General features: G+C 34.7%; 1 protein-coding gene across 1 annotated transcript; it reads left to right on the top strand.

Moving 5' to 3' along the window:
- Positions 1 to 24: 24 nt before the first annotated feature.
- Positions 25 to 16,387, top strand: dnajc10 (DnaJ (Hsp40) homolog, subfamily C, member 10). Its single transcript, XM_088605179.1, has 23 exons — positions 25 to 570; positions 1,691 to 2,031; positions 2,142 to 2,307; positions 2,751 to 2,801; positions 2,929 to 3,011; positions 3,748 to 3,879; positions 5,060 to 5,153; positions 6,315 to 6,392; positions 7,082 to 7,125; positions 7,548 to 7,679; positions 8,122 to 8,211; positions 8,298 to 8,408; positions 8,688 to 8,802; positions 8,910 to 9,037; positions 10,640 to 10,756; positions 11,257 to 11,358; positions 11,766 to 11,921; positions 12,013 to 12,146; positions 12,259 to 12,312; positions 12,873 to 13,020; positions 13,538 to 13,660; positions 13,959 to 14,078; positions 14,889 to 16,387. Exons 2-23 carry the CDS (start codon positions 1,813 to 1,815, stop codon positions 14,898 to 14,900), a joined length of 2,409 nt encoding a protein of 802 aa, XP_088461305.1. The 5' UTR covers positions 25 to 570; positions 1,691 to 1,812; the 3' UTR covers positions 14,901 to 16,387.
- The last annotated feature ends 9,896 nt before the right edge of the window (positions 16,388 to 26,283 follow it).

Genomic DNA, 26,283 nt, shown 5'->3' with positions numbered 1-26,283 from the left:
CAACATTATAGTGATTTCACATTTTTATGTATTTTTCGTTTGCATTAAACACATAAAAGATTCCGCTTGGATGCATTACCCTACTATGTATTTAACTTGAACTAACTGAACTAGTATGTATTTAACTTTAACTAATTATTCTAAGCAGAAAATTAAGTCATATTTACGAAAAGAAAATTCCTTATTCCAGAATCGCTGCATAATACATAACCTAAAACTGGCAGAACCACGATTAAAAAGACGCGTTCCTTTCTCTGGTTTTTGAGGTAGTTTCCCATTGGTTAGTGTAACAGGGTCTGTGGTTAACGTGGCACTCACACAACGTTTTAACGTCATCACGGTGGTACACTAAAGTTTCTCTTAGTGTCTGCAAATATACCGGTACCGAAATAACAGGATCTTTACCCGGATAGGCGAGGAGAAGTAATGTTTGCCTTATTATAATTGCCATGTGCTTTCCTTTGTAAGCTGCAGTCTGTATAAGCTTAGATGTTTATGTTATCAGAAAAAAAAATCATTGAAATTTTGGAAACGCTTTAGACTGACATTGGTGCGACGAAACAGGAGTCGGTAAGTTGTCTGTCTACCCATCCTTATATCTAAAGTGATGCACTTTTGTTAGCATATTATCACATCAGGTTAAAAGTGATGCAGATTTAAGAATAGGTATAAGTACTGTATAACCCCAGATTCAGAGCAAGTTTTAATTAAAACGAATAATAAATTTTGTACATGATCTAGCTAATCCTAATAATAACAGCATCAAGATTTTTTTAATAGTTGCATATTTGAATGCTATCTGTTACTAGAAGATAAACACGTTTAATTGAACTGCTTTCATTCCTTGTTTATGTGAATTATAAACAACTGCAACTAGAAATTCCAGCTTGTGAACACAAAACAATTGATTTCTTTCATGTATGTAATTACCTGCTATACAGGGAATAAAAATGCTATTGGTTCTTTGTTTTACTATTACTGTACATTTAAACCTGAGTTCAGGAGCAATCCTGGTATGAGTTTTAGCTAGAATGTATGCCTCCCCATGGGTAAACCATTACAGTTTCCTGGATCTTACAAAGATAACCATCATACCTCATTATCTTCATCCAAGGTTACTTTTCGTTCATAAACCTTGTTACTGTAATAGATGGATTGAAAAAAAATGAACATTCCTGCTTTCATCACACAATGTAGATTATTTCCTGTATAGAAACATTGTGGTGCAGTTACGATGTGTCTTTTTCTAAGTGGAAAAGTGAAGTTTGTTTATTTGTACTTCAGTTTACTTTAGTACTTTGCAGTCTACGAAGACCATTAGTTCCTCATTGACCACCTCTTCTGCAATAATTTATTCTTCATCAAATCTAAATTGAGGGCATTCATTTTCGGGTACAACTTGTGATTTCATTATTTCATTTAGAATTAACTCACTATATGTTGTAAAAGGTATGAAATGTCCGGCACCTCCTGGCTATAAATCATACAATTCTCCCTAAAAATTGAGTTTTTTGTTCAGATTGTTTTCACACCATGGACTGCATCCAAAAACATTAACTTTTAAAATGCTATGCAGTACTGCCAAAATTGATCTAAAGTATAGATAAATGTCCTTTGACAGGATTTATAGGATCACTATATTGCACAATCATTGTTTGCATAATGTTTTCTCATTTTTTTTCCACCATAGATATCTTTAAAACTGTTTGAAGCAAGCAGTTACTGGCACATAGCTGAGGATGAAGATATCGAATTCGGCTTGAGAGCAACTGTGTCTTGAAGGTTGATTGAGTCAGCGGGGAGCAGAACACAATGGAATCAGCACTACTTGCAGAACAAACCTGTTGTGTTTACAGGAGACAGTCAAGCAGAACATTTTTGTACTTTTTTGTTATAATATGTTTGGCTGCTGTTATTTCCTGCAATGATGATTATTATGAGCTACTTGGAGTGTCCAGAGAAGCAAGTAATAGAGAAATTCGACAGGCCTTTAAGAAGCTTGCACTAACAATGCATCCTGATAAAAACCCTGTAAGTAAATATCTCAAAGCATATACAAATTGTACATTGCATGAAATCATAGATATGAAATGTTATTTGTAACAAGGTGTCAAAACTTTGACTGTCCATGTTTTATTTAGAATGATCAGGATGCTCATGACAAGTTCCTGAAGATAAACAGAGCCTATGAAGTTTTGAAAGATGAAGATTTGCGGAAGAAATATGATAAATATGGAGAGAAAGGACTACAAGATAATCAGGAGGGTGGAAGATATGAAAGCTGGAACTATTACCGATATGACTTTGGTATGTCGGCCTAACAACATCTCACTTTATGTGTGCTTTGTGTTGCTTGCCATCTACTGTATGCTGCGTACAGAAAAGTAAGCCTAATCCAGGATAAAATTGCCCAAGGTATTTATTTCCATAGAACTGAAATCTTTTCCCCAGAGGAAAGTGATTTACCTTATTTAATTCAGGATTGTGTGCTTTCTGTGCACTGGGTTTTAAATTTTGGTAGTTCAGATCTCCTACTCATACGTCAATTTTAAGTGTAGAATCTTAAACATTGGGAAGGCAGAGCTAAAAGTATGTATCCATCTTACATGTGTTTGATAATTTCAAGGTAGAGATTTCTGAAAAGCCTAATTGAAATTGGAGAATTAAAATATTAATTAATAATGATGTGTCATTTTAGTTTAGAGCTGACTATTGGAATGTTTTTTGATATATTGTTTTCACTTTTACAGGTATATATGATGATGATCTTGAGATCATCACATTGGACAGAGGGGACTTTGGTAAGCATTTTTTATCAGATTGTCTTTAATGGGAATAACAAATAATATACTAGTAAATCTGGCTGTCTGCCTAACATTTGCTGTTAACAGGATGATTTACAGGGGTATTTATTTTGTTATTCATTAGATGCGGCTGTGAACTCTGGAGAACTGTGGTTTGTGAATTTCTACTTTCCACGCTGCTCACATTGTCATGACTTGGCACCAACGGTGAGAAAACTATTCTTGCACCACTTTTTGTTTTTCTAGAATATTTACAGACATCTTTTAAAATTATATTCCTGCTTTCTAGCTGTCAGTAATCCTGGATCTCTTTGTAAACCTTGAATGATGAGATAGGTACAGAATAAGATATATATTTTAAGTAGATCCTTTCTGGTGAATAAAATGTAATCCGTGAAATTGTTTTTTAGTTTTTGCTGTATTATGGATGTCTTGGTGTGGTGAGCTACACCTGTTGTAGTTTTGTTACAAAGTAGAGTAGCTGATAGCTAAAGGTGTCCAGAAAGGGTTTTAAAAACATTATGCTAGTATAACTGTAAAACCCTAAATATTTAGTTGTTTCTTAAAGAGATTATTATTGCTTATTTCTCTTTCAATCTCTAAAAACTACAAAAACATACAGCATCAGAACTACACATCGTATACTATAGGTGGTCATAAAGGGACATTAATTCTCTGAGATCAGTGCTTTTTAGGTACTGTAGATGAATTCGGAATCTAAAATGGAAATATGTGGTAACATATTTCTCTCTTTAAATTGATAAGCAAAGATAATAATTTTGTTACCCATAGTGCTGAATAAATATGAAATTAAAATGTGCCCATAAATTAATTGTCATTTCTTTCTTCTTTCTTGTCATCTCTTGTTTTAGTTCTGCTTGATTTTCATAGCTATACAAAGGTGTTTTTCCAATCTAAATAATATTTTTTACTCTTACTTTAGTGGAGAGAGTTTGCAAAGGAAATGGATGGCGTAATCAGAATTGGAGCAGTGAACTGCGGTGACAATAGGATGCTGTGTCGAAGTAAAGGCATCACCAGCTATCCAAGCCTGCACATATTTAAAGCTGGAATGGTATGTAGAATATAAGAACTAAAGTGGTAATAAGCCTTTTCATTATCTGTGTTTGAATGTAAACATGTATGTTTTGGTATGTTTATGCAACACTTAAAATAAGAAATCCCCTTTTTGTTGTAGTACTTAGAAGGTATTAAGGTTGTGCTTATAAAGTATTAGTAGCAGTGTATTAGTTCCAGTAGCATATGTTGTTTTTTAATGCCTCTCAGTATATTACACAGACAGTTAAAGGGGAATGAACGCAATTCTTATATTTCAGGGTTAGAAAGAGTGCGTTTCAAACCACAATGAAAGTAAAATGTACACAGTAACGTGTATATGTCTGGTGACATGTTGCAGTCTTATTACTTGTTAGCAAACAGGCTTGTGGATACATTTCTTTGAATCCAAGAGAAAAATTGCTTTCAATTTTTGTTTTTTTCCGACATACAGTATACTACTTACTTCTTAATTCTGCACTCAGATCATGTTGGAACATTTCGGCGGTAAAATGTCTGCTGCACAAAGTGTATTTAATTCACTCATACAGTATATTACATTAGTCATTACAGTGACTATGAGCAGGAAGAGGCTGCATCACGTCTCAACTCTTGGGAACTCGAATGCATTGTGCACGAATTCCGCGACACAATGGCGACTTACAATACGATTCGATTTTGTGCTTACTTCAAAATTTGTAAACTTTTTTTCTATAATGTCAATGAATTTGTTTTAATACTGAGATTTAATAACCAGTCTGGGAAATTGGGACCTTTAAAGTTTGTGTGCCAAATATTTTTTGCATTATCATATCGTACCGCTTATTCAATTTGGGGCCACAGTGGCCCATAGCCTAACAAGGGAAGCATTGGGCTCACTAACACACACACACACACACACACACACTCACACCAGGGACACTTCTTACAGAAGTCAGTTAAACTACCAGCATGTCTTTGGACTGTGAGAGGAAACCAGAGCACCTGGAGGAAAGAACATGCATATTCCACACAGATGGCACCCCAGGAATTGAACCAAGAGCCCCAGCGCTGTGAAGCAGAAATGCCTTACCACTGCACCACTGTTCCTGCCCAATATTATTTGCATTAAATGTAATAATATGATTTTTTGTTAAACAATAAAAATATCAAAACATTTCTTTAATTCCCTACAAAATATTTTTTTTCCTTCCCAACAGAATTCGGAAAAATACTATGGAGACCGATCAAAGGAGAGTTTACAGAATTTTGCTATGCAGTTTGTGAAAAGCAAAGTCACGGAACTGTGGTCAGGTAAGTGTGCTTTTTATTTATTGACATTTCTGTTATCTAGACTAGACAATGAGGGCATTAGCTTCTTTGTGTCTTACAGGCTTCTCATGAGCTTCAGTGTCTTACTGTTTTACAGTAAAAACGTTTAAGGTTTAATTGTCTGTTACATGCAAATCCTTTTTTTGTGTTCATGTAGAGAAAGGGAAGCTAACTAGGAAAAGTATAATTAAATGTGAGAAAAGGAGGCACTGCGCTTTCCTCAAAGAGTTGTGGGAGCCTGGAAAAAGGTACTGAGCCATGTTGAAGTAAATTCCACAGGTTCTTTTAGTACAACTGTATGTGAGTCTCAGATCAGTTTGTGACTAAGTACCATATGCGGTAATGTAAAACAGAATTCTGTATTTTGCTCTTCATTCATTTGATAACAAACTAACTCAGCCATAGCCTGGATACAAAGTAAATTCAGATACAAAAAAAAACATTTTTTTGTTATTTATTATTAGAAAAAGACCAAAGAAAACAACAACAATGTATTATTCTGTAAATAGTACTAAAGACTGATGTATCTAAAAATGATCAGCACAGAACTTCTTACCACTGTCTGAAGATCTTCCATTACAGTTTTTTGTACTTGCAATAAATGTTCTGATTTTTTTCTGCTCAGCTGAGCATAGTTGTTATGGTGATTACTCGGCAGTAGAAGCGAATTCCATCACAGATGGCACTCTGCAGTAGCTTTGACTCTGTACTGAATGCTTAGATTTGCAATAGAAAATCAACCTTTTTTATTGTTTTAAGATTGTTTTTGTAATATCGTCCCTAGCTAACATTTTTTAAAATGAACAAAGTGCTTTTCCTGTTGAGCACCTTTTCATATTTGAAATTTAGGTACAATGAAAGGAATGTGTGAGCATAATTAAACGTTTCCATCCCTGTGATATACAGTTGCTGGTTGTTACGTGTGATTGATTTACAGTGCAGATACTTCCTGTGGCAAACCTATAAACTTATCTTGTCAGTTATTTTTGTATCGTGCTATATATAGATCTGCGTGAACAGGAAAACCATAAATGTTGCAGAAGGTGTTTAATGCATCATTTATCCCAATTAAAAGGCTTAAGTTTTTGAGAGAACTCTATCTGTAAAATGCATAGAATTATTATTTCACTGCATCTTTTTCAGGCAATTTCTTCAATGCTATTGAATCAGCATTTGCTTCAAGAATTGGATGGCTGATAACATTTTGTGCAGAAACTGGAGGTAATGCTTAATGTGCCAGAACTCAAATGACTTAGAATTTTTGTTTGGAAAAACTGAGCTTTGTCATTGTCATAGTAACTAACCGGATTACTTTTGCATAGTGTGGTGTACTTTCTGCTTTTCTGTACAGAGTAGTTTCTTAGATTGACAGACATTTCACAGATATTAGATAATGGGGATCAGTTCTGTACACAGGGGCTCTGCCTTCTGCTATGGCTCAGAATTCATGAAAGTGATAAAACACAGCACCCCCTCCCCCCAAAAGCAACCTTGGATTAAAGTAAATGACACCTCTAAATAAAAAATGATACACTGTGTCTAACTGAAACAAATTAAAGTTCTTTTAATTTTTTTAAGGAAAAATTAAGTAAAACACTGAAGAAGGCCATGGTTTATTAGGCCTTTTGGGTTAAAGTACTTGTACAGCAATATGTATACAAGTGCTATGTTGCTGTTCGTGGGAAAATGAAAAAGCATTGCAGTTTAATCATAGAAATGTGGAATTAATGTCTACTCTTATTGGAAATGGAGCAGTAGTATAAATATTAAGCATGTTATGCTGAGATTGGTTTGTCTAGTGCAAGCTGCGTGTTATTGTAATTTAAACCATTTACTAATATTTTAAACAAAGAAGACTTTATTCTTTTAGGAAGTTGTGACAAAAATGTTTTTTTTTTCTTTTTTAATAGATTGTCTGTCATCTGAAACTCGACACAAGTTAGCAGGGATGTTGGTAAGCATTGTGAAATGTCATAAATTACTGGTCTAAAAATTCTTTCCTGTAGATTAAGTATAACAGAATTTAAATGAGTGAAGTGCCATTTAATATTTTGTAGACTTTATGATACAATGTGAAGGATGTTTTTTTATAGCTACATAAATGTTGAAAATGAACACAAAATTATGGGTTCGCTAGCATCTATGCTGTGATGCTCAAGTCAATTCTACTTTTACTTCTAAAAGATAAGCACATGGTTTAGAAGCATATGCTTTTGTTATTCACCTTCTGAGTTAAAGGAGTTTCAGTACTGTGTGTTGTGTACTTTTAAGAACGCCTGCATCCATTTTGTTAAGGTATGCATCTGAGCTTCTGTTAGTAAAACCTTTCACCTTGGAAGAGATTGGCCAAAGTGTGTTTTTCTCCTTTGTTCTCAGGATGGTTTGGTCAATTTAGGGTGGATGGACTGCTCAACACAAGCCCAGTTATGTGACAGTTTTGATATCAAATCCAGTACAACCACTTATTTCCCACCTGGAAGTTCCTTAAGAGACAAGGGGGGAGTCCTGGTAAGAGGTGCTTGCAAATCCAAAGATATATTTGGCATCCAGGTTTTTAAAAGTGTAAAATAAATTCTGTCCATGGGAATTATGCCCATGTGTTTGCTTTAATCCGTCTTTAACAATTCCAATGTAGTTTCTAAGTCTTTGTAAGTTCCTTTTTAAGAAACTATGTATGTGAAACTATCTATCAAGTAATAAAAGAGATTAAGAGTTTAATAAAGTTGTAAAATTGTCTTACAAGTGTATCGTAAATTTGACTTTGAAATTCATTGCTAACTTATTCTGGGAGTAGACAGAAACTGAGTTGCAATAATACTGGAAAACATTGCTTTTGCTCTGTGCTAGCAGCCAGTAATTACTATATGAGCCACAAAGCAATCTCTTTGAAAATGCACAATATTAAAGAGTTTTCTGTAGTGGTTGTTCCTGCATTGTTAATCTCTTTCAGTTTCTTAAAAGTCTTGATGCTAAGGAAATCTACAATGAAGTTATGCAGCATTTACCAGATCTGGAGGTGCTTACCAAAGAAACTATCAAGGTAATTTTAAAATTACAGTGGAAACATTAGCCGTTTAATTTTGAATTGCCTTGAGTGTCAGAAAATCTTAATTGATTGTTTCTTAGGATAAATTGGCCCATCACCGTTGGCTTGTGAGTTTCACTTTTGGTGAGAACCAGTTGGGTTCACATGAGTACAAAAAGCTAAAGTCCCTTCTTAAAGAAGACCATATACAGGTAAGTCCTAAGTTAATAGTTGCATCTTGTTTTAGGTGAAAAGAATACATACTTTGCAGCATTTAAAATTTTTGATGAGATGTGAAGGGTGTAGTAATTATTTCTTACTTTTGTCCTGCCTCTATAGTGTTAAAATGGTTGTTTTGAATTAATGTTTGTTATTTTTGCAAATTATATCGGTTCTTGTATCTATTGGTTTTATTTCCAATCTCTGTCAAACATGAAGTGTGTTTTAGAAAGTGTTAAACATAGGTAGAAATTATTTTTATTTATTTTCAGGTTGGAAAAGTTGACTGTCTTTTGGAATTGGACCTCTGCAATTCTTTTTATATTCATAAGCCAAGTATAGCAGTCTTTAAGGGCTTTGGGATAAATGATTTTGAGATCCACCATGGTAAGAACCCTTTTAAAAAATAAATTGGTGATTAGAATTTTATTGTGAAATTGAAGTTCTTTCCAAAGTAGTAGGATTCTGTTCACCACATAAAACTTGTTTTTTAGGAAAGGATGTTTTGTACAACATTGTCGCCTTTGCGAAAGATAGTGTTCACGCATACGTCACAACCCTGAGACCTGAGAATTTCCCAAATAATGAAAAAGAACCGTGGCTTGTGGACTTCTTTGCACCAGTAAGTAATAAATAGAAAAGAGTACAGATAAGGAGTGAATGTTCAAGATGGGGTGATGTAGTTAGTGAAGTACCTCAGGAAAAATAAGTTTTCAATGAGGTAAACTCTCACATAGAAGAGGTTACTTATGAAAAAGACGTAAACAATGTGTATAAGACGCATCAACATCTTAGATCAGGAATTGGCAGCCTTTGGCACAAAAGGCAAGTGCACATGAAAGTTGAATTAAAAAGCAAAGAAACTAAATTGAAATAAAAAAGCACAGAAATAAAGTTGAAAAAAAGCAGTCCAAATTGTGCTTTCCAAGGAAAGTCATTTGCTGTAGAAAGACAAACGATCAATTGGTTCATTTACAGTACTTCAAGGCTTGAATCCCAGGAAAACTCTCAGTGTTTTATGTGTAACTGATCTTTTTTTTTACATTTAAGTGGAGGGTCAAGCATTTTGGACAAAATGGCACTTTCCACTAAAGCAAAATTAATTTTTGCTCGGTTCAGCCCTCTGGTAGCATTTGTTAAAGAGCTCAAACAGTTACAGTTGATCTTCTGAGAGCTTCAGGAATGAGGCGAACAAGGATATGTCAATCAAATGCCCCATAGCATCCAAGTTATGGAAACCATAGCAGTCTGTATTGACTTCGGTACCATAAGAAAGCCACAGGAAGTTGTGGCAGTAGTGTGTAGCAATCATGAGGTCTGTAGACTTGTAACTGTATGTTTGCGGGTTTAAATTTTAGGTGAGACACCCCTGAGCAAATTTTTCACACAAATTTCTCCTGTAAAATATCCAGCTGTATAAATGGGCACAAATGGTGCTTTGGAAAAAAACATCAGTCAAATAAATCGGTAATGATAATTATTTAATTATTAATGAAAATTAAAAAAACACACAGTGTGTTGCAAAATATGTAAAGTCATTTACTGATAAGGAATACTGTATATAAAAGATGATTATTTGCATGGGTTTTTAGGGTCCCCCAGTTTCCTCCTACATTCCAAAGACATGCTGGCTACGTTAACTAGTATATTTAGTTTGTCTTTGTGTACCCTGCGCTTAATTGGCATCCTGTGTGGGTTGCACTAGCATAGTGCTTTGAGCCCTGTGCTTCTGGAATAGTCTCTGGGTTGCTGCAAACCTTAGCAGGAATAATCAGCTTTCTGTTAATGAAGGGTTGGATGACCTCCTAACTATGTAATTAGCCAAAAAGGTACCAGATCTGAAATTTGGTGTAATCTGGCACAGTTGCATTCCTGAATATATCAGAAGTCAGGAGTTACAGACATAAACTTTATTCCTCCCATTATGGAATGAAGTCAAGAAAAACAGCTCAGCTTTGCTGCGAATCCCAGCCTCCCAACAGAGCATGCAGTGAATTAAATGTGAAGTCCTGAGATTCTGTAAGATGCAGGGCACAGCTTGTTGCATGGCCCATGTACACTTCTATAAAGTGTGAGTGTGAGATCGGCAATTTCTGCAATATGCTAAGTCACGTAGGGCACTAGTATGGATTACTATCTTTACTGTACCATCAATGTGATTTTGTTTCAGAACTGAAAATGTTGTCACTATTTCAAAAGTCTCAAAAGAGTTTCTTTTCTATAGTGGTGCCCCCCTTGTCGTGCTCTCCTGCCAGAGCTAAGGAAAGCGTCTAAGCAGCTGTTTGGACAGCTGAAGTTTGGAACACTCGACTGTACAGTTCATGATGGGATCTGCAGTATGGTGAGCATGATGTGAAGGCTAAAGATTAGGCTGCCTAATGGTTTGCTCACAGCCAACATGATGTCAAGTAGTCATACAAAAGAATTGTTGTTTTCACCAGTTGCTTTTTCTTTTATGCATGGTTTGCGTCATGTAAATTGAGTGGCTGTGATGCATATCATTGAACATGTAGTGCACCAAGTCAGTACAATGTAGAATTAAAAAAGAGAGCAAAAGGGGCGGGTAAGGGAGACAAAGAAAACCAATCTTTTTCTCGGAGAGAAGTACAGTATATACAGTACATAAGAATCTGTGTATACATGATTTGTTATAGGGGATGTGAAAATAGAAAAGCAAGCCAACAATTTCATGGAATTAATTGAAATGTTCTTTACATCAACTGTCATTATTTGCTCAGTTTCTGTGATGGAATGGCATCCAGGTATTTAACTGATTGAAAGTAAACACACTGTTTACATCACTCTACTTAACCTATTCATTTTTAATCTGTTTTTTTTTAGTATAATATTCAAGCCTATCCAACAACCGTAATATTCAACCAATCAAACATTCATGAATATGAAGGCCACCACTCTGCTGATGGAATTTTGGAATTTATTGAGGTATTGACTGTCCTAGAAATTCAACTTTAATCATTTGATTTCATGTATAGCTTACAGGTGTTGGTAGATTAAAGAATTTAATTTATTTTGGTTATCTTCATTATCTTAAATTGGAAAAAAAATTATTGTCTCATACATTTCATGAGTTATGCATATTGTTTCTGTTAAGAAAGATAAACGTCTTGTGTATTAGCATATTTTCTCTAAAACCTGTGCTGATCTGAAGCTTTACCTTGATTATTTAGCACTTTTGAACATGGTTTCAACATTTTTAAATGGAACCCCTGAGCCTTTATAATGACTCCTTTGAATAATTTAGCAAATAGAAGATGTGGGACTGAACAAGAATATTGCCTTCCAGCACGTTTAGGTGTTGATTATTGAAATGACCATTTATTTTTCTCCAGGACCTTATCAATCCCTCAGTGGTCACGCTGTCTCCTGAAAGCTTTGAAGAGCTGGTGAAAAAGAGGAAGAGGAGTGAGACATGGATGGTAGATTTCTATGCTCCATGGTGTGGTCCGTGCCAGGCACTGTTACCAGAGTGGAGAAGAATGGCTAGGGTAAGAGCAAAGTGCAGTGTGTTTGTCTCCCTTGCTATCATTACACTGACTTTGCCTGCACAGAGTTTGACCTTGTCCAGTCCTGTTTCAGCTTTTGAATGGCATGATCAGCGTGGGCAGTGTAGACTGCCAGAAGTACCACTCATTCTGCCATGGGGAAAATGTACGTGCTTATCCTGAAATCCGTCTGTTTCTTCAGAACTCAAATCGGAGAGATCAATATCAGTAAGTCCTTTTTTCTCTAATATTGATATTTTAGTTGAACATGAATTTAAAGCGTATCAGCACTGTCAGACCTAGACTTCAGTAATATTGTGATCTTGTCTGTTTTTCACAGAAGCTACAATGGTTGGCACAGAGATGCATATTCCCTCAGAGCCTGGGCTTTAGGGTGAGTTATTTGTAACTGTATTTTTCAAAACAGCAGTTAAGATTAGACCTGTTAAAGGCAGTTTCTGGATTGTTAATTTTGTGTTGAACATATTTTACTTCTTTATGTTTGCTTCAGGAAAAATAATATTAAGATAAGCTATCATGAGTGCAAAAATTGCCCGAGAGAACAAATCAAAGCATAACATATGTAAATGCACGCATTACAGCATTCATACAGCAAAGAATGTACTTAACTGTTATACAAAATAAACGGGAGTGCTTAAATTACTACCTAATTTATCAAATATACAGTTCAAATATAACTGATCTTTAATTTTTAATAATAAGGGATTTAAATTTGTGGGGAAAAAAGAGTAGGTTTTCATTGTGGTAGTAACCACAATCTCACAGCCTTTGGCGGCACTTCAAAAAAACTCTAAAAAGCATGTAGAGTATTTGTGTATTCACCTGTCTGCCCAGGACTTGTGTAACAGTTTCTCTTCCAAATCCCTTCTTTGCCAATCTCTTACAACTGTATCTCTTTGGGTTTATTATTGTCTTTTACAACTGTTTTTCCAGATCTCTCCCTAGAGCCTCCGTAGATCTAAGTCCTGAAGATTTTAAACAGAAAGTTCTGAATGGGAAGGATCACTGGGTTATTGATTTCTATGCCCCTTGGTGTGGTCCTTGCCAGAATTTTGCACCTGAATTTGAGATTCTTGCCAGAGTAAGAATAAATAGTTTTTTTTCTTTTGTTTTACATAATTTATTTTATATTACATAAAGTTAGCATACTCTACTAATTTGCATTAGCGGTGGCTCTGTGGCTAAGGATCTGCACCTGTGGCTGGAAGGTTGCCGGTTCAAATCCTGCAGCTGGCAGAGGAATTCTACTCCGTTGGGCCCCTGAGCAAGGCCCTTAACCCCAACTGCTCCAGGGGCGCCGTACAATGGCAGACCCTGCCCTCTGACCCCAGGTTCTCTCCCTATCTGTGTGTCTGTGTGCCTCATGGAGAGCAAGCTGGGGTATGCGAAAAAATAATTCCTAATGCAAGATTTGTAAAGGGTTAATAAAGTGATGTTATGTTATTATTACTGGGCCTCAGTCAGTCTACTATGGAACATTAGGATAAATAAAACAACTATCAGAGCTGTGCAGTAGAAAAAAAACCTTATGAATGCATCCTTTCCAATCTCATACGTGTATTTATGCATAGTCTAATCTCACTTTTTTCCTCCTCCAGACTGTCAAAGGAAAAGTGAAAGCTGGTAAAGTGGATTGTCAAGCTTATGGTCAAACATGTCAGAGTGCAGGAATCAGAGCCTATCCCACTGTGAAGTTCTACCCTTTTCTGGGAAAGAAAAAGGTAAAAAAAATAATGAATTTGAAAAACTGACATTCTTAATTTTTTTTAAATTGCTTATAAAACTTTTTTTTTAATTCAACATGTAGTTCTGGTGGAATGGCCCTAGTATTATTTCTCCTGCTTTCATTATGCTTTCCAGCTCTAGTCTGTTATCTGATCATGTCTATCCTGTGAATAATTCCATTATGCTCTTTTAAAAATGTTAATAGAAAATTATTTCAATAGTTCAGCTTTTTAATATAGTGAAAACATTTTTCTCCACAAGTTAAGCACAAAATGTCTTGTTTTCATTTAACAGCGAAATGCAGAGGGTGAATACATAAACAGTAGAGATGCAGGTGCCATAGCTGACCTTGTGAGCCAGCGATTGCAGCAGATATCTTCCCAGTTACAAGACAAATCCTCCTCTAAGATAAAGGTGAATGTAATGTATTGTTTAATATGTTTGAAATCTTACCTTTTAGAAGAAAATGTTCCAACCAGTAGGCATTAAAACTGACATTAAGTCAAAGCTGTCACAGTAATGAGGGCAAGAAGCAAATGAAAAGCATTAGTTATACCAAGGAGTGTTTTTATTACCTTGATACAAAACAGATTTGGCAGACCCTATGCATTTTTGCACGTTTATCCTCTTTGCTACTGTGCTTAAATTAAAATTGTTGAAATACTTATGCTCAATGTATTTTTTTAAGTTGACATTTTGTTTCCTGCCAAACAAATGAATGATACAATTGGTTAAATATATTAAGATTATTTTTAAAAAGATGAAAAGTTATTTAATAATTTAAGGAGTATGCTTACATTTTATACTTTTCCCCCAATTCTTTGCCAACATAATTGTCAAATTACTATCAAGGAACTGGGGGCGGGTTTAACAAGTGTTACTTGTTAAACCTAGTTGCACTGCTGAACACTAATGTGCACTAACATGTTTTAAGCATTTAGAGAAAAAAGGAACATTATAAAGATAATAGTACAGAAGAATTCTGATAAATGTCCAAAAGCTGGGTTTATATTTTTAATTGCAGTAAAGGTTTTATTAGACTCACAAGGACCTTGCAGCCTTTGTGTTGGTTTTAGCTCCTGTTATAGGGTAGATATTAGGTGGACAGGTCTGTCCTTCACAGACTAGCTCTATTCCAGTCCCATCATGAACTCTTCTCATGATTAATACTCTGCATCTGCTCTTCTTCTATTTTATCTTGTTTTGCCTACATTTGTTTCACAGGATGAACTTTAATTTCGAAGAAGCCGGAGAGCATTTTGATCCAGAGGGGGAAAATAAGCATGCTGACCACACAGAGGAGAGTAAAAATGAAGAACGGATGGAAATTCTTGATTAAAAGATTCTTGAATAGAGTATGAGAGGTTGTGGGATGTTTACTACCTTTGCACTTCAGAGCAGGCATGATAACATGAAACTGTATGTGCTGTACCAGGTTTGACAAAAATATAGTAGTTGTAAGAAAATATTAAGGGGTTTTGCAGGCATTTAACCTGGGGTTAAACAGATGTCACTGCTGGTGAGCATGTAAACAACATGTATTTATTCAAAAGGCCTTTTAAAATACTGTGTTTGCTCTTCACTTATAGACACAACTGAGAATAGTGACATGGACTGAACAGAAAACAAATTAAGGAATTATGATTGAAATTGTTTGAGAATACAGATTTCAAATGCTTTCATTTTGTGATATGTCCTGTGGTAAATACTGCTGCAGTGAGTTTTGTTAGGACATTTAGGAAGAATGCACGTTATATAGTTTAGGGTATGTTGGCATCTTTTTCTATGAATTCTAAGTAATGTGATTTATGATTAATGTAATTTGTTTTAATAGTATTGAAGTTGTTAGACATTGTAACTGCATTCTTCTTTGGACATGACTTCATTATTAATTGTGGACTCTTGTACATACTGAACTTCTTTCAGCAAAGTATTTTTCCATTTGCTACAATGGCAAGTATTGTTGATTTATACCTTTTGTACAAATCAGTTACTTTTGCAGTTAAAAGAAAGAACTATTATTAATCCATCATGAAACAAATTTGGAGACCCCTGGATGTGTGTATTTAAATAATCGCAATCATAAAGTGCGTACAGTAGGTGAGGATGTACAATGTATGTGTGTAGATCAGGATTGAAGATCAGAGTAGGGATAAGTAATAAACTTCTTCAAGAGGTGAGAAGATACATTCATTCTGTTCACCTTTAATGAAAACGTACAAGGCCATCTTATCAGTTCCCCGCTATGTTTCAGTTCACCAATTACTCATTCACATCAGGTTTTTGAGCATGTTGAAAGCAAAATGGGTATTTTTCCTACACTGTATGTAGGAATATATCTGGACTAAAATACATTTTGACACTCCATTATGGCTTTGTGTTGCAATATAATACTTTGTCCTTATGTTTGTTCATTACATACTGTATATTTAAGTAGAACACCCTACTCCATGAGACAGATGTCTGAAATGCTGCTACATCCCTCTGACTTACTACTTTTATTAAACTGGGATTTACTGACATTTTTCTGCACATTTCTTGCTTGCCTATTCAGGTCATCAAGCATTACAACATGAGATTAGTTTTTTCTTTGAGGTGTTACTTTACTTTGTACAAAACATAATACTTAGCATAGTTGCTAAGATGTCCAAAGATCTTTGTTCTCCTTGTCACTTTTTTTCCATGATCTTCTGTAAATTAATAAAGTCCTGTTTTTTTATGTCTTCCTTTCAATTTTCCTTTGCCTGTGTTTAAAAAGATTTTCTGAATTATGTTACAGAATGCAAGAAGCCTTTTTTGGTGCTGAGTGAAATGAAAAAAAAAAAAAGATTGCTCATACTTATTGTCCTGACCACTAAGTGGCAGCAAAGTGATGCAATACATACAGTACCTTGCAAACGTATGCACCCCTTTCCAACAATTCCCATTTTGTTGAATTACAAATAAGATATACACATTTTTATAAAGGAATTATTTTAAAACATGAAGGCTCAAACAGGTTGCTTTTATGGGCAAATTTAAAATTCAAAACTGTGTATTTTGCCTCAACAACCTCTCAAAGACCGTTTACATGTCATGCTGATCACTAATCCCAAAGCCCACTTAATTTACATTTACATTTGCGCCCTGAAGTTTAACAACGACTATGGTGTTGTGCTTTTTCACCAGATATTGAAGTGGCCCTGACAATATTGATTTCAACAGAATGGAGAAATACCTAGTGTACTGTATAATCATAACTGCAATATTTTTTTTTAAAATGGTTAATAATGTGAAAGTATCTTTTACCTAGAGGGCAATTAATAAGTTTTGATAAACTGGTATCCAGTGAAAACAGATTTTTAATTGCCTTTTTAGAGAGGTATATTATTGTAACACTGAAAACCCAGATTATGACTCATACTGTACGTGTACAACCAAATTTGTTTATGGTAGAATGGCCCTAGCATCCTAATGCTGGTACAGCACAGAAATATGTACAAACGTTTTTTTTTTTTACGTTTCTGATGTTTAGAAATTCATTCTCATGAAAGAGAATTTAATCTAGGAAAAATGTGGTTGAGTTTTGCAATGGTAATTAATCTGACGAGATGTAAACTTGTGTGAAAATGTTTTGCTTTACCTCACAGGTCATGATAAGCATTTACTTAAAATGAAAGATTAATGATCCAACCTGTCTTTTACCATCCCCCTGCTAAAAGGATGCCCATATTATGAATTAGCTTTCATAATATTTTGACACAAAGAATAATGATGATTTTAACTTCAAATGATTTGGGTTTTTAAATACCTTCTTGTTAAACTACCTGTATGGAACACTGCAGATTAAACAAAAATGGTAAGTATTAAGCATGAGATGAAGCTGCTACACAAATTGTTGATAGCTATTGTATTTCAAAGAAAGAGAGGGCCAACAAAAAATAAGGAGGTTAAAAGGTGAGGATATTGCAAGATGTACCTATAAACCTTTGTTACACAACTGTTTTTTTAGTAATCCACAATACAATTTTTAAAGCTGTGTGTGAGGATACAATAAGAGCTCCATTTCAGATGATCTATTTAGTGCAAGAAAATGCCATCTAACTGAAGTTAAATGCTTTCCATTTCTTCCTAGATTGATTTTGTTTAGACCTCATACTGAGTGTTACTGTATTTGGCACTGAGAGTACATACTGTAAGGATATGAGACACAGATGAAGGATGTCTTTGGCCTCCATCTCACATTTAATGTTCTACAGGCCAGGTGTAGATGCAAGATATGATTGATGACCACGAAGTTTGCAAATGCAAGACAAGCATTTAGAGTCACTTCAAAAGACTTTGCATTCCCTCTGATATTATTATCTGTGATGTAACAAGTAGAGATCTGGATTAATTGTCTTGATTTCTAAGAATTTAGACATTTCTTTAAAAATTAATAGTCTGAAGAAATAAGGTCACCTTAATATTCTGTAGATGTCATTTTCAATTATGTGTCTTTTTAAAAGTAGCACACTCAAGTAAATATTTAAAAAAGAAACCTCAAAAAACAATGTATATATGTAATTTTTTTTTCATAAAATACATCTGGTCCAAATTTTATTCTCGACGAATCAAAACACATAAAGCTTTCATCAGTATTAAATAATGGATTGCCAGGGGCAGAATTAGTAGTATGCTATGAGAATTTAACTCCATACAGTAATTTTAAGTTTATCCTTCTCAAACCAGTACTGTAAATGAAAAAGTAAAATAATTCCTTAAAAGCAAATACTTTAAAAAGCCACAAAGAATACTTTTTTCCATTAATGTTCTATATTTCATTGACCATTTATAAGACCCTTTGTAATTTTTGTTTTGATTCAAATTAAATTTTTTAGGCTGCTTTACTCTTTACAATCTGGAAAAGGCAGTTTATGTATGTTAGTCTGAGCTTTGGTGTCTAGTAGTAACGTCTGAGAAATCCATACTTATCTGTGCAAAAACATGAACTGCTGTCTCAAAATACTGCTTTATAGACTAAAAGCTTTGGTATAAGAATGAAATATTTTGGGCAGCATGGAGGCACAGTGGTCAGCGATTATGATGATGGACAGAAGCTGCTAAACCTTTTATTACCTTAGAAGAGTTTAGCTGAATAATAAAACTTTAAGAAGTATTATTAAGATTTCTTCCAACAGTTATTTTAAACCTAATACAGTTTACTTAAACAGCCATGGGACAGAAAGAAAAACCCACACAAGCTCACAAGTGACACAAATAAAAACGTTTACAATGGTCAATACTTGGAACAGCTTACTGAGAATCGTCATTTGAATCCAACACAATGAGTCCTTGAGGAATCAATTAGGCCCTTTATAAGAATGACTAACACTAATTCAATGTCTTTTAAAATCTCCTTCTGAGAGCAAATAGTTTCTACTTTTTCATAGCTGCGCCATGAACTGCAACACAACAATTTGAACAAATCACTGGAACATCTGTAAAGAAATAGAAGATAATGTTCTACCTCCTTTGTCCATGATGTACTTTCCAATTTCACTGTTTAAGATTTCTGTTTTTGTGGAATAGTCTTAATTTATGGTTCAAATGAGGCAAATTTGATATGCTGGTCTGAAGATATGCTGGCCTGCATCTTGAAATAACGCTTTGAACTGTGCACTCTGCTGTGTTTATCAACACATGGTCAGTATGTACTGATTGTTATCACTTGCCGGCATGTGAATAATTATGATAATACGTCAAAAGGAGAAGCTGAAATAAATCTGCTTTGTTATTCAGTCTTAGATATAAAAAAGACATTCACATCTACTGTACACTCGCAGTGCTTTTCAAACGAACACTTCCACTGCCATAAAATCACATTTTGTTGAATTCTATGTACAGCACTGTATATTATTTTCTTCAAATTAACTTTTTGTTTAAAACTCTGAACAATGAATATGAAAGAGGCTGAATATCTTTTTTTGGAAGCACGTTTGTCAGAAATTACTGCTTTCAGTATTTTTCTGGTAGGTCTCTATCAGCTTTGCACAGCATGATGGAGAGAATCTTATGTATGGCTTACCTGGCACATTTGTAATTAATTGTTTGAAGATTCTCATCAATTACTAACATTTCTTAATTACAAGCTTAGTTTTCTCTCAACCAAGATAAGCTGTTTTAATAACATTTGAAAATTGTTACATTAGCAGAAATAAATGTTGGAGGTTTAAGCACTAATTGTGACTATTGAGGTTCATAAAATGCATACATTCCATGTCCTGATTATATTTAAAACTTTTACACTGCAGTGCATAGACCAATTTTATTATTTTTGTCTTTCAACAAAATGCCCATATGCAGTATCAAATTTATAATATAAACATAGCATTTGAAAAATCAGAGGTTAGACTCATTAAACTAATCAATCATAATGCACTGTAATTAGACAGTTTGACCTTGAATGTTATTGTTGCCAATAAAAACTAAAACAAACTGTAGCTGATATGTCTGTCAAATGTGAGTGATTATTATATTTAAAAAGTAGCCAAGGGAAATAGTTAATTTTATACAGATGTAATTTCTGTTTGATAGACTACAGATATGATATGGAACGTAGAACTTAATGGTGAAAATAATTTTAACTTATTTTGAAACATACAAGTTAGGACTTTGAAAGCCTGTTTAAGAAAATCTTACAATATGTTACAATATTGGATCTATTTAGATCAGTCAAGTCTTCATATTTCAAAACATATTTCAAAATTGGAATATTTTATAAATGTAAATAGGAATTTAGGGTGTAAAAATATTAATATTTTTATTTCTCTCTCAAGATCATTCACACAATATATACACACTCACACATATAGTATTAAATGTTTAAATGCATCAAAATGTTTAAATTAGTTTAGTAAAGTCTGGTTTTGTCATTTACAATAAACATACCAGTTAAATTCAAAATTCCTCACACCCTTGCATTTATCATTCTTAAAACATTTTAAAAAAAAGATCAGTACTATTGGGCTTTGCATTCATATTTAATAATAAATAACAATACTTTCTTACTTAGAGATTTTCCCTCCACTCAAAGCAAACCTTTTTGGGTAATGGGGACTCCCCTCCACCACCACCAGTGTGTAGCCCCCACCTGGATGATGCAACAGCAGCCAAAGTGCTCACCACACACCAGCTCTCAGCGGGGAGAAGAACAGAGGAGTAATAATGCCAATTTCAAATGCCAGTTCAAAGATAGGAAATTATTTGGAGGCCATGACGGGTAAAAAGCAGGGGAAACTTGGCCAGAACACCAGGTTAACGCCTCTACCCTTTTCAAGAAACTCCCTGGGATTTTTAATGACCATGGAGAGTCAGGACATTCAGTTTAAATTGATATTTTTTAATGAAATTCCAGTATTACAATTATGTATTTCCTTTATCCATATCCTCCCCACCACAAGCTCATATACTCAAACTTTTCACAGACTGTAACTCAAAATAGACTAGATTAAGTAAAATTGTGTCAGAGGTATGATGTATTAATGTTGTTTCTTCTCACTAGATGGCAGCAAAAAGCACTGATATTGCTAGGGAACAGATTATGAGGCCTAAAGATGCCTCATGAGGATTAGATAACAGTGACAACAGGGGTAGTAAGAAATGTGTGCTAGTGAACTCATGTGTAATTATGATGTGTGCACATGTAAATTTAACACTTGCTCACAGATTTTAATTACACTTAATTAATTCCACAATTCCACATAAAAAGAAACACGTTAGGGAATGTTGCTCACAGGAATATCACAGGAAGATGGATTTGCATTAGGGGGTCATTAAACTCCACCACCAAAACGATATATTCATAAAGCTCTGTGACAGAACAAGACTACACCCCGGACAGCACACCAGTCTATCACAGGGCACACATAAATATACAATTTAAAGACACCAATTGTTCTAGGAATCATCTCTTTGTAAGGCTGCAAGAAACTAGAGCACCCAAACACACAAACTGTAGCATTTACAGCAGTTGACAACAGAAACAAGAGCAATTGAAACTAAATGGTGTACAGTACAATTTGGCATCAGAATTTGATTTTTACATTGTATGAATTAGTATGTGTTAAAATGTCATACATATTTTCTTACAGTGTACTTTCAAAAATAAATAAAAAATCCTTAAGAGAGCCCTGTGCTTCTTGATATTAAATTAATATAAATTTCTTTTGGAAGACTGGCTTACCTCCACAGCTGAATAACACAGCATATGAATCCTAACAGGTTTAGACTGATTTTATAAAGGTATTTCATGGCTAACTGTTTGATGCTCTGAATATAAGAATGCAATTATACTAGTCGGTTGCCAATATAAAATGCTTATGAAGCTTTTAGCATTTAGGCCATTTAAACTGTTTTTGTACTGTTTGGACAACTCTTTCAGGCCCCCACTCAAGAATACAAAAGGTAGGAGTCTTCCAAATCTACTATCCATCTTGATTTACTCTGTTCTTTTAATCTTTCAGTACAGTGTTCAGGTATCATTACCAACTCCCCCTCTGGGTACAGTTTCAGTTCCTCTGTTTTGGCGGGGGAATTGGGACTTTGTTTCAAAGCCTTCCTCAGCAGATCCCACAGATGTTGGGAAGACAAAATGTCCAGGAATGCAAGCACAATGGCAGGACATCAAACTGTTTCTCCTTCAGGAACTCTCTTAATGCGCACAATGTGTGTTCTGGCTCTTACTGTGTAACAGTTGCTGCACTGCTTCTGAGGACATGATCTGTGGTACTGGCACAGATGTATATAAAGTTCATATATACAGTACAGTATTTATCTTACAAATCACATTATCTATTTGGAAAACAACAAAACACTCTAATTCCTGAAAAAGACTGTACATAGGAAACTGTTGGCCACAATGTATGGGGAAATTTGCCAACTGCTCTACATTCACAGGCAACAAATATTTGACGGGATAGTCAATAAATATGCATGCAATGCAATAGATGTCAGTTAAACAAATATAATTTAATAAGACAACAATTATTTAAAAAATCTCAGTTAAATTATTTCCAAGGGAGGGGACCCATACTTCTATGCTGCATGTATTTGGAACATTGTGGGTGAAATTGGAATAAGCAGTGATGAGCTTGTGCTTGCCAGTAGGTGAATGGATAGTGTGGAGAGCCAGGAGAGGCTGATGGGAATTTGGGTAAGAATGAATAATCCTCATCTTTGTCAAGGTGGATTGGGCAGTGACACGAATTGGTTGTCTGAGGGCTTGGTGAGAGTTCTTCATGGCTGCAGCTAATTTACAGTGTAGGTTATAACGCCGACACTTGCTCCTTTATTTCCTGGTTTGCTCACAGAAAGGTTTGGTAACAGTGCTCTTTTGTTCCCAAGTCACAAGCCCTGTGCTAAAACCACAACCCAAAAATACTGCAATACCTTTTCCACTTGTTCAGCCAGTGTATCACAAGTGTAGATGTGCAGTGCCAAAACAGTAATATCCTGCTGGACATGTGTTTACATACATCTTTGAGATGAAAACGCAACTGTTGAACTAGAGAGAGAACTCGTCGATTTCTGTCCAGTCATGCCAATGTCAAAAAAGCTTCATGTTTTGACCTTTTGTTCTCGTTCTAATGCTTGACTACAGGGCCACTCTGAATGATTGCTTAGTATTTTTTTTTTCTGCTTTAAGCTGGAAAATCCCAACCTGGGGAGCTGGCAGCAACTTTTAGTTGGCAGCACATAATTAGTTCTGGCGTCAGGGTGTTATAGCACCTTTTAACCATGGGATTGTTTTATTAGGGAAATACTGGAGGTCACAGAAAACACAGAATATGCAATAAAAATATACGTCTTGTGACACATTAGAAAAATCCATCTTAACACAAGTTCTTAAAATTTAACAATTTATTTAACCATCATGAAATAAAAACTGTAAATTCAGATTTGTTTGATTAAAAATAAGCATTTGGGAAAAAAAGGAATGGATTTTTAAATTTCTTTTAAATATGTAGTCAAACCCAAACATCTTTCATCAAAACTGTAAAACTTCTTGGACACATCAAACATCTTCAAAACTAAGGTTCCAATAACATTTCACCACAAGCTTACCAAATAGATCAGAACTTTTTTTTTTAATTCAGTAAGCTACAGCACAGTATAACTTGACAGATGAGCGTTTACTGTTTAAGAATAAGGAAGCAGCAGAAGACAATTTGGCATGGTACAGGTATCAAGGGAGAAGGTCTTATTTCTGAGCATTCTAAATGTCAGATCCTTTAGTTTACACAAAATACCTTTTTATCCTTTTTGTTGCCAGTCATTATCCATCAAGCTTGCATTTTTAAGCAACAGACAAAAAAAGAACTAGGACATGCGTCATAGTTTTCAAAGCTATAAAATATCATCAACGAAAAGAAACTTCTTACTACTACAGAGCCTTTGGATCTCTTGATCATTTCTTGATTGCTTTTTGCTCATTTCTTCCCATTCTGATGAGATATAAATTGCTTTTCCCAGCGCCTGAAACCTAAGATGTTTATAGAACAGAACAAAATGACCCAAAAAGGTTTACCTTTTTAAATCACCTTTTGGTTAAATACTGCTTCTTGCAGACCACACAGTGTTACAGTATCTGCGTGGTATTTAGAGACCGCATATGCCTTTTGTCAGTTTATGACTTGCAGTTAATCTTAGGGCTTAGGCAACTATAGAATTATACGGGACTTTTCTTAATTACTTTTCAAATGTACATGCAAGGCTCAGCGGGTCGCTTTAAGTAGGGTTTGAGCAATTTGCAGTCATAGGTTAAAGTGCAGGGTGTCTTTTGTTTTTCATTGACAAATCAATTAGTATGCAGAAACTGGTGTTCTGAGGGAAACGAATGCCAAGAGCTAGAGGGCTTGTAGCTGGAAATAATGTGAACCATTCTGAAATCCCTGTCTAGCTGCAGGGGCCGGGTTTTCTGTGGTTTTTTGTTGTATTGAGAAAAAACGGAGATGGAGGATGATGGTAAATCCTTTAGATGAGAACTAAATGCCAGGACACCTGGTTGTTTCAAAGTAATTGATGCCAGTTCTCACTCCTGCAACTTTCCTTCTGTATTTATGATACAGAATTTCATTGCACATTTTTATTTGTCTTTAAAGAGCAGTAACATATACACCAGTGAGGGAAAGGAAACCTTCCAAGCGTGCGAATAATTTCCTGGTTACGTAAATGTCAGTGCATTCAAACACTTTGGCCCTTAAAATGCTATTTAAATGAATACCCTACATATGTCTTTCAGGAAACTTCCACTTGCCTTTCACCTCATTAAACACTCACTTTGTTTCGACAGCATAAAGTTTAAAAAGAAAACTAAGACATTTTCCAGCTGTTTTACCATTGCTTTAAGAAAGTACAGCTGTGTTTTTAATACAGCACACAATGTACAGTGTTCTTTGATTTCAGTTGTAAGACTTGTTAAGGCAAAATTCACCTGCAGTAGTCTGTCTTATAGTTTTATTATATAGTATATTTTATTGTAACATTTCACATAAGGCTACAAAAGAATCCTGTTGTGAATCTTGCAGGAAGGAATTAAAAATATAATTTCAATGACAAGCTATCACCTTTTCCATGGTTCACCTACACTTAACCCTTTTGTCCTAACCTAATCAGAATCCCTTAGGATCACTTCTTTCAAAAAGCAGTATCCTAACTGTTTCTTGAAAGTCTGCACTTGGTATAATACACAATACAAAAATGATTTTTGCAATAAATGAAAAACAGAAATTAAAGTTTTTATACATTAAGCTACATTAAGCTCTTAATTTTTTTTACAAAATAAATATCTACCAGCTTTGACTAGGAAGGATATTTGGGTGATGCAAAATCCTGAAGCTGAAACCTCTAAAACCCAATGTGTTTGAGTAAAACCATTGTATCACAGTTACTGAAGTTATTATATGATCCTCAACACACCCTTTATAGTTCATTTTCTGAAACATGGTTATTTAAGGGTACTTAATATCAATGCCAAATTGTGCCCTCTCGTTTAATTCATTTGCATTACTGTTTGTGTAGTATATAATCTAAAAAACAAATTATAACTTGGATATGATTAAATAATTAAAATAATAGAAATGTTATTTTCCACATGATGCTATTGAAAAAAGTTTCTTAGGTCCAATTTCACAATTCAGCTTCAGAATTCCTAGGAAGGTTACCCAAAAACATCTATCCAGAGACTAAACTAGAGATTAAAAAGTAAGAACTATGTGGTCTAATAAGGTTTTTTTTTAATGTGCCACCCTTTTCTGAATAAACAGCTTTACAACTCACCTTGCGCACTCTGCTGCTACTGCAGAAAATGAAATAAAATATCTAAAACAGCAGCTAATTTACAGCTAGTCAACCCGAGGCATGTTAAACATATTTATTTCAGGGTGACATTGCGACGGGGGGAAAAACTACGTTTTTGTTTAAAAAGGAAGCTCAAGAAATGAAGCAATCAAATTTGAACAGATATAAATGAAAGCTACCACTGGATACACATTCCTCTCAATCTTATCATACTATTCCATAAGGTATTTGCAGATACAAATTTCAAAGGGAAGAAATAGACATTAAAAAACGTTTTAAATGCAAAATAACAGGGCTCCAG

The sequence above is a fragment of the Lepisosteus platostomus genome, chromosome 14 (genome assembly GCF_059453375.1).
Source record: "Lepisosteus platostomus isolate fLepPlt1 chromosome 14, fLepPlt1.hap1, whole genome shotgun sequence".
In the NCBI taxonomy this organism is placed as follows: Eukaryota; Metazoa; Chordata; class Actinopteri; order Semionotiformes; family Lepisosteidae; genus Lepisosteus; species Lepisosteus platostomus.
This window is presented reverse-complemented; position numbering and strand designations above follow the sequence as displayed.

What these genes read in the sequence shown, in the direction of transcription:
- dnajc10 (XM_088605179.1), top strand. Translation starts at nt 1,813, where the DNA reads ATGGAATCAGCACTACTTGCAGAACAAACCTGTTGTGTTTACAGGAGA. An exon ending in TGCATCCTGATAAAAACCCT is followed by an intron (nt 2,032 to 2,141) that starts GTAAGTAAATAT and finishes TGTTTTATTTAG; the next exon opens with AATGATCAGGATGCTCATGA. An exon ending in TTAAAGAAGACCATATACAG is followed by an intron (nt 8,409 to 8,687) that starts GTAAGTCCTAAG and finishes ATTTATTTTCAG; the next exon opens with GTTGGAAAAGTTGACTGTCT.